At 47.4% G+C, this 11,789-nt stretch overlaps 2 protein-coding genes across 2 annotated transcripts in view; one reads left to right on the forward strand and one right to left on the reverse strand.

Annotated features, from left to right (window-relative positions):
• Window positions 1-367, reverse strand: part of LOC148123886 (lutzicidin-like) — a 7,730-nt gene extending 7,363 nt beyond the window's left edge. The window contains exon 1 of the mRNA XM_087916298.1: window positions 197-367. Within this exon, the coding sequence (XP_087772424.1) occupies window positions 197-367 (171 nt within the window). The remainder of the gene's footprint in view (window positions 1-196) is intronic.
• Window positions 368-8,568: 8,201 nt separating this feature from the next.
• Window positions 8,569-11,578, forward strand: LOC113454738 (cathelicidin-related peptide Oh-Cath-like). Its single transcript, XM_087917706.1, has 4 exons — window positions 8,569-8,785; window positions 9,247-9,357; window positions 10,147-10,230; window positions 11,314-11,578. Exons 1-4 carry the CDS (start codon window positions 8,615-8,617, stop codon window positions 11,410-11,412), a joined length of 465 nt encoding a protein of 154 aa, XP_087773832.1. The 5' UTR covers window positions 8,569-8,614; the 3' UTR covers window positions 11,413-11,578.
• The last annotated feature ends 211 nt before the right edge of the window (window positions 11,579-11,789 follow it).

Here is an 11,789-nt window from a genome sequence, read left to right on the forward strand (position 1 = left end):
CAGACAGTTTTGCATTCTAAAGTCCTTCGGTCTTGTTTTCGGTTATTGGTAATTGATATCAAACCATACACGGTGGTCTTTGGGGTCGTTTGGGAGGAAAGGCAAGGAAAGGAAGGGAAAAGAAAGGAAACCCCAGGATCCCACCCACCCTCCTTCCCATGGGGCCAAGACCCCCTCCCCAATCCCCCAGGCTCACCCAGTCCGGCTGGGGTTCAGCCTCCAGCAGGCGGAAGGCAAACTCGGAGGGTCCCTGCTGGTTGTAGAGGTCAATGGCTGAGGCGACGGCCTGCCGGTGGGTCAGGGACGCGGCTCTGGGGGCTGCGGCAGCCAAGCCCAGGAAGAGCAGAACGGCCCAGGCAGCGGTCATCTCGCTCAGGTGCCTTCTCAAGGGGGAAACCAGAGTCTGGCTGGCCCAGCCTGGAAAGGGCCGCTTGGGGCGGCCCTATTTATAGCCCCAGGTAGGTGGGGGGTAACAGGTGGCTTCCTCCCATCGGAGAGGAAATGGGGTTTGGTGTCCAACCGACAGAAGCGGGGAGGGGAGACGGTTGGAGGAGCCCTGTCGAAATCCCTCTTGTGCAACAGGGCATTTGGGAAGCTTCGGGGTCTCTGGGTTGGGGAGAAAACCCACTGGAATGAGGCAGCCAAATCCACCCATCAGTTGGGAGAAGCTGAGTGAAAAGGTTTAGATCAGCTTTATGGGTTCTGCTCTTTGGAGTTTGTTTTCTTTGGGGTAACATCTCTCGTTCTCTGTTTCTCTCTCTCCCTCATCTATCTATCTATCCATCTATCTTTATTATTTTTACAAATAACTCAAGACTGAACATATCCAACACACTTTCCTCCTCTTTTTTCCTCTCCATAACGTCATCCCTGCGAGGTCTGAGAGAGTGATTGGGTGAAAGTCACCCAGCTGTTTTCCTGCCTAAGCCTTGACTATAACTCCCGGTCTCCTAATGATTTGCACAAAGTCAGCCAAATGCTTTTCATGCGGAAAGCAGGACTAGAACTCACCAAATAAAGTCATAACTAGTAGCCAGCATATGTTTGTAAAAACAGATCACACCAAACCAATCTTATTTCATTCTATGACAAAGGACTAAATTAGTAGACCAGCGAAATCCTGCGGACGTAATAGACTTGAGACTCCAGTAAGGCGTTCGAGACAGTAGCCAACAACCAATTTCTGGGTAAGCTGGGAAAATGGAGGATAGTGACTGGCACAAAGTCACCCAAATGCCTATCAGGCTGAAGGCAGGACTAGAACTCCCGTCTCCTGGTAATTCACCAGCCGGCTTTCCTGCCTAAGGAGGGTCTCGCGCTCACCAAATAAAGTCATAACTAGTAGCCAGCACCGGTTTCTTAAAAATAAATCATGCCATATCAGTCTGGTTTAATTCTTTGATAAAGGGACTAAATTAGCAGAAATGCTACGGACGTAATAGACTTAGACTCCGGTAAGGCGTTCGACACAGTAGTCCACAAACAATTTCTGAGTAATCTGGAAAAACCTGTGATAGGCAGCATCACCACCTGATGGAAGGTAGCTGACTGACAAACCGTACTCAACAAGTAGTCCTTAACGGTACTGCTTCTACATGGAGGAAGTAAGCAGTGGGGTGCCACAAGGCTCCGTCTTAGGCCCAGGACTCTTCAATATCCTGATAAATGACTTGGATGAGGATTACAATACCTGTTGCACAGAATGTAGGGTACATATGGAAACGTACCACTAGTTTTTTTTTCATAACTTCTTGTTTAAAGATTATTCTTTGTATTATTCATGTTGTCTTGTATTCTTGTGTGGACTGCACCAATAGAGACAATAAAGCCTTTGAACCAGGGGTGGGATTCAAATTTTTTAACAACCGGTTATGTGGGCGTGGCTTAGTTGGTGGGTGTGGCTTGGTGGTCATGTGACTGGGTGAACATGGCTTGGTGGTCATGTTATTGGCTGGGTGTGGCCAACTCAACATCACTCACATCGAGGCACGCATCTCCTCACCTGGCCTCTCATGACTGTGGGAATGCTGCAACAGTTGTAAGTCTGAAAAATGGTCATAAGTCACTTTTTTCAGTGCCATTGTAACTTTGAATGGTCACTCCACACAAGCAAAGTACCAGCAAAGGAGGAGAAAAAAACTCCAGAGACGTTCCTGAGACAGGAAGCCCAGTCCTGCCAAGAATGTAATAAGGGTTAAGGGAGAGGCAGTTTTTGTAAGCAACACCAGAATGTTTCCTTCCTGCCTTTCTTACAGGATTAGACCAGGAATTTCTTCTAACAACTGGTTCTCCGAACTGCTTAGAATGTTAACAACCGGTTCTTGCGAATAGGTGCAAATTGGTAGAATCCTACCCCTGATCTGAACTTATTAGAAAGGGAACACAACAAAATTGCAGATGACAGTAAGCTGGCAGGAATAGCCAACTCCCAAAAGACAAGCTCAGGATCCAAAAAAGATCTTGACAGACTTAAACAATGGGCCCAATGATCCAACAACATGACCTTTAATTTGGAGAAAAGCAAGGTTTTACACACCAGGACAGGAAAAACCACAGGTACAAGTACAGATTAGGCGAAACCTGGCTCAAAATCAGTCGCTGTGAGAGGGACCTTGGGGTCCTAGTGGACAATCGCTTGTACAGGAAGTCCTTGACTTACAACAGTTCGTTTAGTGACTGTTTAAAGTTACAACAACATTGAAAAAAGTGACTTATGACCATTTTTCACAGTGATGACCTTCGCAGCATCCCCATCAACGTGTGACTGCAATTCAGGTGCTTGGCAAGTTATGACCGTTGCTGTGTCCCCGGAGGGGGGTGGGGTGTCAGGTGATCCCCTTTTGCAACCTTCTGACAAGCAACGTTGATGGGAAATCTGGATTCACTTAATGACCGGGTTACTAATTTATCAACTGCAGGGATTCGCTTAACAACTGCGGCGAGAAAGGTCGTAAAAAGGTACTAAACTCACTTTAAAAATGTCTCGCTTAGCAACATAAATTTGGGGCTCTATTGTGGTCGTAAGTCGAGGACCACCTGTATATGAGCCAGGCGGTGTGCTGCAGCAGCCAGAAAAGCTAGCACCATCCTGGGTCGCATAAACAGAGGCTCAGAGTCAAGATCACGTGAAGAATTAGTGCTGCTCCGTAAATCCCTCGCAAGGCCATACCTACGGGGAATCCTGCAAACCATTTTGGTCACCAAAAGGAGGAGGAGACTTTGGGGGCGAGGGGGGAAAGTGCAAAGAAGAGCAACGAAGAGGATCCAAGGCCTCGAGGCTAAAACACAGGAAGAACAGCCGCAGGATTTGGGTCTGGCCCGTCTGGAGAAGAAAAGGAGGACTCGGGGGGGTGGCACGAGAGCAGCATTTCAGGATTGGAAGGTCTGCCACACAGGAGAGGGAGTCAAGCTCTTCTCCAAAGCAGAGGTCGCCAACCTTTGGGGATCTCAGGGACCACCAAACTCATCATTTCAAATCCCGCGGACCATTACTATGAATTTTGGCTGACGGTGGATTGCTGACGCGGGTGGGAAAGTCGGCCCACTCGCCCAGAGCTGCAGGAGTCAGGATTTGGGCCTTTGGTCGCCCCGGAGCAGCTGCTCCTCCACCTAAGTGCACTGGCCTGCCATGGACTGGAGGAGCTGCTCACTCTTGGGACTCCTGCAGCTCTGGAATAGGGGACCGACTTTCCCACCAACGTCAGCAAACCACCCCGGGGCGGATTTCCCTCTCCCGTTGGTCGTTCTCCGTTTGAGCAGCGGGCTAGACTAGAGGACCTCCAAGGTCCCTTCCAGCTCTATTCTATTCTGTCTCCTGGTGATTGGCCTAAGATGGCTTTTGTGCCTAAGGCAGAACTAGAACTCCCAGTCTCCTGGTCAAAAGTCTCCCAGCCATCTTTCACGGCTAAAGCGGGATTAGAATTCTCCGTCTCTTGTTTCCATCGCTCCCTATTTTATCTAGTCTTTTTTAAAGATATTTTAACATTTTTTATTCTTTATGTTGAATCTTTTAATGTTTGAAGATTCCTCTTGTTTTACCTTGTGAGCCATTCAGAGTCGCTTAACAGGCAATGGGGACCATTACATATTCAGGAAATAAAACATATAAATATGGTTGAAATTTTTTTTTTTTAAATTTGTTTTCTTGCAAGCCGTCTATGGTGGCTATACAGGTAGTCCTCGACATACAACAGTTCATTTAGTGATGGTTTGAATTTACAACTGCATCGAATGAAGTGACTTATGACTGTTTTTCACACTTACGACCGTTGCATGATCCCCACGGCCACATGATCAGAATTCGTATTTATGACGGTCGCAGTGTCCCGAGATCGTCTTTTGCAACCTTCTGACGAGCAAAGTCAACGAGGAGGCGAGATTCACGTAACAAGCATGTTAACTAACAACTGCAAGGATTCGCTTAACAACAGAAAGGTCGTACAATGGAACAAAACTCAGCTACAGAAATATTGGACACAATTGTGGTCATAAGTCGAGGACCGCCTCCATAGAGTGAACCGATCAATGCATCCATCAATCAATGGGACGGAAAAAGAGGTTTGCTGACCTGGGAAGAGGAAATTTACTTTTTCTTTTAATACGTCAGAAATCTGCCATTTACTGTTTGAAATTATTTGCTTTCCATTTGGCTTGAGAGCAGTGAAGCTTCTAAAAATGTCAAAGGCATATAATTTTATTTCCTGATCTTACTTAGGAAAGTGGGCCTCAGACAGAGTTAAATGCCGTAGTTTAAAGCAGGCAAGGTTAAAAATAATCAGTTGACCAATTGAAAAGTTGACCTCTGGTTTCCATCAGTTTTCCAACCTATTTGCTGCCCTGCAGGAAAATTCTGATGATCCTTTCCAGTTTTTCAAGATTTATCGATTTATTCTCCCTGTTTTATCTTGTGACTTTACCTGCCTGGTTGCTTGTGGCAAAAACCTCCTTAATCTTTTGCAGCAAGGCAGTGTTTCTCTGCTTTAGCTATTTTAAGATGCACTTCCACTCCCAGAATCCCCCAGCCAGCCAAAGGGGAGGACTTCCACTCCCAGAATCCCCCAGCCAGGATGGGGAATTCATCCAATTTGCTAGATAGCTCATTTTGTCATTATTGTCAATATTCATTTTTAACATCAAATTGACCTGGATCAGACTGGACACCAGTATGAGTTAGCTTTTCTTTGGAGAGACTTCTAAATCTTTCCAGAATAACGAATAAAATTAAATTAAAAAGCATTTAACTCCTTGGAAGAGCTGAGAAGGGCAGGTCACCCCTCAATGTGTGGGGTGTAACTTCTGGGCTTCCTTGACATGAGATCTCTTCAGGGGACCACAAGTGGAAACCCAGCTGATCCTTTCCACTCACAGACCCCTGAAGAATGCAAAGAACAATCACACCCTCGATTTCGTCAGCTCCAGGCAAAATCTGTGTGGGATTAGAGATTTTTTGGGGGTGGGGGTGGGGAAGGGACCCTCAAGGATGATCATGCTCTACTCAACCCCACAGATTTTGCGGGGGTGGGGGGCACCTTGAGATCTACCTGGAGTGTTGAGGACACCACCTCTCAACCCCCAATTGGTCGAAGCGCTGGAGAAACCACTTCCTAACAGTTGGCCCAGGAGGCATCTGAATAAGTTCCTCAAATAAGTGCCAAGTCAGCCAACGGTGGGCAGGGATCCTGCGGTGGAGCCTTCCCCCATTGAAGGAGAAAGACCTCCAGATCCCACCTCCCCAAAGACCCACCTACCCTCAAACTGTTTCCTCTCCAGGTGCCACACACAGGCTGTTATGACTTGTGTGACTCACTGCTCCGGCAGTAGAGCGGCCATACTAACCTCTTACGCACCCAGCACCGGCATTCGTGCAATGTGAGTGGGACTGTTCTCCTTCTATGCCACCCCCCACCTCTTGTAAATCCTTGTTGTTGAAGAGTAGGGGGCCTCGGGGCACCCCACTTTCGAAGAAGAGATTGGACTGAAATAGTGTAGAGCTTCCTATTTGAGCACGGGGTTGGACTAGAAGTCCTCCAGGGTGCCTCCCAACCCTCTCATTCCATTATTCTGCTTGGGCGGGAGTGGACTAGATGACCTCTTAGGCGCCTTCCAACTCTGTTATTCCGTAATTACTTTTTTTTTTTAATTCATTTTTGATTATTTACGTTTCCTTAGCGCTTAATAAACATTGTGTTGTCTGGGTTATTTAATTGCTGAACAGTACGGTTTGCCTTCTTAATCTCCACCTCTTTTTTTCCAACCACTGGTAAAATAAAGTCGATCTTTGATAATATTCTGCGTCTTCTTCCTGTTTAATCTTCAGCGTAAGTCTGTCCTTTTCTGCACAAACCGGTATCTTCCCAATTATTTCTTCGTCTCGCTGTGTTTCTTCACTTTTCCAGTATTGTGCAGCTGCTGTTAACCCGTGCAATATTAAACATATACTTTGCTAATCAAGTTTTTCTGATGTTATATCTAATAAAAACAGTTGAGGTTTAAAATCTACATGTTTTCCTATCATTTCTAATCACTTCTGTATTTTTGCTCTTTTTCTTTCTTTCTTTCTTCAACACAGGTCCACTGCAAATGATAAACTGGGCCCGTTTTTTTGGTTACATTTCCAACATTTGCTAGACATATTTTTAAACATTTTAGATAGTGCCATCTAGAAAACATTTTATATAAACTTTCTTTATAAGAAGCTGCCGTTTTCAATTTATTATAACCCACTGTGGCATTGTGTCTTTTTGTTATTCTGTAATTCTATAAAGGTCTCCTGCTTGGGCAGGGGTTGGACTAGATGACCTCCAAGGTCCCTTCCAAGACTTCTGATAGAATTCCCTCCAAGTCAGATGCATTTCCACTAAAGACTAAGGTAATCCTCGATTTACAACAGTTTGTTTAGTGAGTGTTCAAAGTTACAATGGCGCTGAAAAACAGGACTTACGACTCTTCTCCACACTTACGGCCATTGCAGCAGCATCCCCATGGTATTTGTGATCAAAATTCAGGTGCATGGCAACTGACTTATAGTTATGACGGTTGCAGAGTCCTGGGCTGACACGAACCCCTTTTGTAACTTGTCAATGGGGAAGCCGGATGCATTTAACAACCGCCTGACTAGCTTAACAACTGCAGGGATTTGCTTAACAACAGTGGCCAGAAAAGTCGTAAAATGGGGCAAACCACACGCAACAAATGTCTCAGCAACAGAAATTATGTGCTGAATTGTGGTCATAAGCTAAGGACTATCTATATACCTTTATTGTGGTTTGCCATTTTGGGAGTTGACGCTTACCCCTCTTAAAGCTTTCCGGCTGTGGAGTTCTGGGAGTTGAACTAGATAAATGTCAAAAACTTTGGGATAGAAATTACAAAATTACAAATTTTCAACAAACTGCATATACGGAAAATCTTTATAAAATGTTTTATAGGTGGCATTTGCCATCAGCAAGACTAGTCAAAATGTTTAAAAATATGTCCACCAAATGTTGGAAGTACAATCAGACTCCAGACACCTATTATCTTATATGGTGGGCATGTATGAAAGCAAGAAAACATTGGATGAAAATACACATATGGCTTGAAAAGATGATTAAGCAGCATATAGGTTTAAAGCCAGAAATATTTTTGTTAGGTATAAAACCAGAAAGCTATGATAAAGGAGCCGTATGCTTAATGCTCCTTGACCTGATAGCAGCGATAATCGTATTTTCGCAACATTGGAAAAATGAGAAGAGCCCACCCGATGACAATATAATTCAGAAAATATTGGACTGTGCAGAGATGGATAGATTGACATTGAAAATAAAAGATAAAAGAGATACAGAGTACTAGTCAAGGTGGAATAGGTTTTATCACTGGTTAGGGATCAGAGGTAGAAGTTACACGAAGAAAGATTATTGTTATGTATAAGTAAAACATGAATATTGTTTATAAGTATTCTAGTACAATTAATATGATCATAAATTAGATAATATAATGACAAATGTTGTTGTTGTTGTATTATTATTATTATTATTATTATTATTATTATTATTGGTATGTTATTTTCTCCTTTTGTAAAATGATGTGCCTGGACAATACACTGTCTTCAAAATATTTATATATAAATAAAAAACTTGATTTAAAAAAAACATTCTGGTGAGGGAATTCTGAGAGTTGAAGCATGAGATACAAATAAAGAAAAGATGGATGGATGGATGGATGAATAGATAAGAAAGAGAGAAAAACAGAGAGAATGAGAGATGTTACCCTAAAGAAAACAAACTCCAACAGGAGCAGAAACCATAAGGCTGATCAAACCTTTTAAACCTCCCAACTGATGGGTGGATTTGGCTGCCTCATTCCAGTGGGTTTTCTCCCCGCTAACCCAGAGACCCCTGAAGCTTCCCCAAATGCCCTGTTGCACAAGAGGGATTTCGACAGGGCTCCTCCAACCGTCTTCCCCCTCCCCACTCTCTGTCGGTTGGACACCAAACCCCCATTTCCTCTCCGATGGGAGGAGGCCACCTGTTACCCCCCCACCTACCTGGGGCTATAAATAGGGCAGCCCCAAGCGGCCTTTCCAGGCTGGGCCAGCCAGACTCGGTTTCCCCCTTGGAGAAGGCAACTGAGCGAGATGACCGCTGCTTGGGCCGTTCTGCTCTTCCTGGGCTTGGCTGCCGCAGCCCCCCAGAGCCGCGTCCTGACCCACCGGCAGGCCGTCGCCTCAGCCATTGACCTGTACAACCAGCAGGGACCCTCCGAGTTTGCCTTCCGCCTGCTGGAGGCTGAACCCCAGCCGGACTGGGTGAGCCTGGGGGGGATTGGGGAGGGGGGGTCTTGGCCCCATGGGAAGGAGGGTGGGTGGGATCCTGGGGGTTTCCTTTCTTTTCCCTTCCTTTCCTTGCCTTTCCTCCCAAACGACCCCAAAGACCACCGTGTATGGTTTGATATCAATTACCAATAACCGAAAACAAGACCGAAGGACTTTTAGAATGCAAAACTGTGGGAAAATTCAGAGTTTAAACCTTGTGGTGACAGGATGGCCGGAAACACTTTTTTCCCCCTTGCCTGCAACGGCTTCCCTTATTTCCTGGGTTCTAGTCCTCTTTGTGGGGAGAAACGTGGCTTCCGTGGAGGAAGGAAGGGAGATCTAAACTCCCTTGAGCCAAGGCTCCTGCGAAGCGGCCACGGAGGCCTTGTGGGTTGGGGGGATCCTCCGGGGTTTCATTTTGTGTCCTCTTCTGCCCCCCCCTCTGCTTCCTGCAGGACCCCAACAGCAAGAGCCCCCAGGGGCTGAAGTTCTCCATCAAGGAGACGGTGTGTCCCTCCTCGCCGCAGAGCCGAAACCTGACCCAGTGCGACTTCAAAGAAGATGGGGTGAGCTCCTCTGCGCCCCCGTCCTTGGCTGGTTCTCCCCCTCGGTTTCCTCCTGGGGGCGGAGGAGCTTTGGGGGTGCAGGCCACGCTCTCCTGTGTTGTCGGCTTTGGGGGGGTCCCTGCCCTGAGGAGCCCCTTGCGAAGCGTGGGGGCCACTGACCAGGAAGGGGCAGAAAGCAGGGAGAATCCCTGCGTGTTTGAACCAGTCCAAGTGTCGGGTGCAGCGTTATCATCTCTGTCTATCCCGTCTATTCCCTGTCTGTCTGTCTGTCTATCCCCCTCTCTGTTTCTTTATCTCTGCCTCCCTCCCTCCTTTCCATTCAATCTCTCACACACACACACCCCACACACACACTGGGTGCTTTTCCCGGGAGAACAAGGGGTTCATAATCCTGGATTCCTGCATTGGCAGGGGGCTGGACTAGATGCTCTCCACACAACCCTCTTAGCTTTACGCTCTATAAGTCCAGGCTGGCGTTTCTCAACCTCAGCCATTTTAAAATGCAGGGACTTCAACTCCCATAATAATCATAATAATAATTCCCTGACAGGCGCTGAAGTCCAAGCATGCGGGCAGGGGGATTTGGACCAGAGGGAGCGGGCCCCACGTGGCCCCACCGGCCCTAACAGGGGGGAGGACCTGGACCCCGTGGCCCCGTGGCCCCCTTTCCTCCCCTCTGGGGGAGGCTCCCCCATGGCCTGTGTGTGTGTGTGTGTGTGTGTGTGTGTGTGTGTAGCGCAGCCTTTGTGCGTCCTCCGTGGCTGACCCTTGTCGTGTTGTCTCGCGCAGCTGGACCAAGATTGTTCCGGAATCTACTCGGCGCAACAGGAGCCCCCGATTCTTGTTGTCCAGTGTGAGGATATTGACCAAGAGGTGAGTTTTGCTTCTAACTCCTTTTCCTCAAACGTGGAAAGCATCCCGGGCAGTCCTCGATTTATGACGGTTCATTTAGTGACCGACCGCTGCAGGATCCCCTCGGTCCTGTGAGGGAAATCCAGGCGCTTTACAACGGACTCCCATTTACGATGGTCGCAGCCTCCCGGCGGGTCCCTCTGGCGACCTGCTGACAAGGAAAGTCAATGGGGAATCCAGGTTCACTTAACGACCATGGAACTATCTGCAGGGATTCATTCGTCAAACGCGGGAAGAAAAGTCGTTAAGCGAGGCAAAAGTTTTTTTAACCATTGTCTCACATAACAACAGAAATTCTGGGCTCCGTTGCCGTCATCAGTCGAGAACTGCCTGTGAGTTGACTTATAACATAACGTCACGGGATGCTATAGTGTGAGAGGGCCGAGTAACGCGATATATTTCACCAAATGTCACGTTGTGTGTTGGGGGAGAAGCCGCGTCCCAATCCCCTCAAATCTACCTCAAATCCTGGAAACTAATCGGCATTTCAGCATCTTTCCTGCTGAACGCACTGCTGAGCTGTAGGGCCTCCACGAAACCATGGTGCGTTCAGGACCCCGTCCGTCCAGCTCCTCCTGTGTGTTGCAAACCACCATTGATGGCTAGATCAAAGCTTGCCATCCGTGGCTTGTTCAGAAGATGGTCTGTAACAAACCGACACGTGGCCAGAATGCGGCAGCCTCAGCCCAGTTCCCGGTCCTGTCAAAGGCCTCTTTGGGTCGGGTGTAAATCTTGTTTATCCTCCACGGATCTTTCTCCCTCAAGTTATTTGGTTATCCCGGAACCACCAAGATTGAATGAAACACGTAACGACGTAAGTATGTCGGCCTGGAGGGCGTTTGGACCAGGGTTTTTCAAAGTGGGACGCATGGAGATGGCTGGGCTGCCACTCCCAGAATCCCCCAGCCAGCGTGCATTCTGGGAGTTGAAGTCCAGGCGCCTCCAATTGGGGGAAACGCTGCTCTAAAGGGATTTTTAGGAAGGGCCTGAATGGAAATCGCCCCCCCGGCCACCCGTGGATCTCATGAAATCTTCTTGATTCAGCTGAACCGGATCACCAGAAGTCGCTGGAGGAAAGTCGCGAGGAAAGTAGGCCGTTTCGTGCGGCGATATGGGCCGGTCATCGCCAGCGTGGTCGGATGAAGGAACAGAACCGACCGGAGGAGGGGAAGAAACACCCCCCCCCCCCCGGAGATCTCTGACAGCTTCGCTTTGGAAGACTTCGCTGGCCCCTTGCAGATTACTGGGTTTTTTTACCTCTGGTTTTCATACGCTCCGAATTGCATAATAAAATCTCCTTTGGACCACAGCTGTTCACTTTTATTTTATTTTTTTACTTTGGGAGGAAACGCTTGTGATGGTAAAGATGAGAAAGAAAGAGAAAAGGAGGTAAGAAAAGTAGAAGGGGAAAGGGGAAAGAGAGAGAGCTGAAGAAAGGAAGGAAGGAAGGAAGGAAAGAGGGAGGGAGGGAACGAGGAAGAGTGAGGCAGGGAGGGATGGAAGAAGGGAGAGGGAGGAAA

The sequence above is a fragment of the Pseudonaja textilis genome, chromosome Z (genome assembly GCF_049901715.1).
Source record: "Pseudonaja textilis isolate UNSWEBS1 chromosome Z, rPseTex1.2, whole genome shotgun sequence".
In the NCBI taxonomy this organism is placed as follows: Eukaryota; Metazoa; Chordata; class Lepidosauria; order Squamata; family Elapidae; genus Pseudonaja; species Pseudonaja textilis.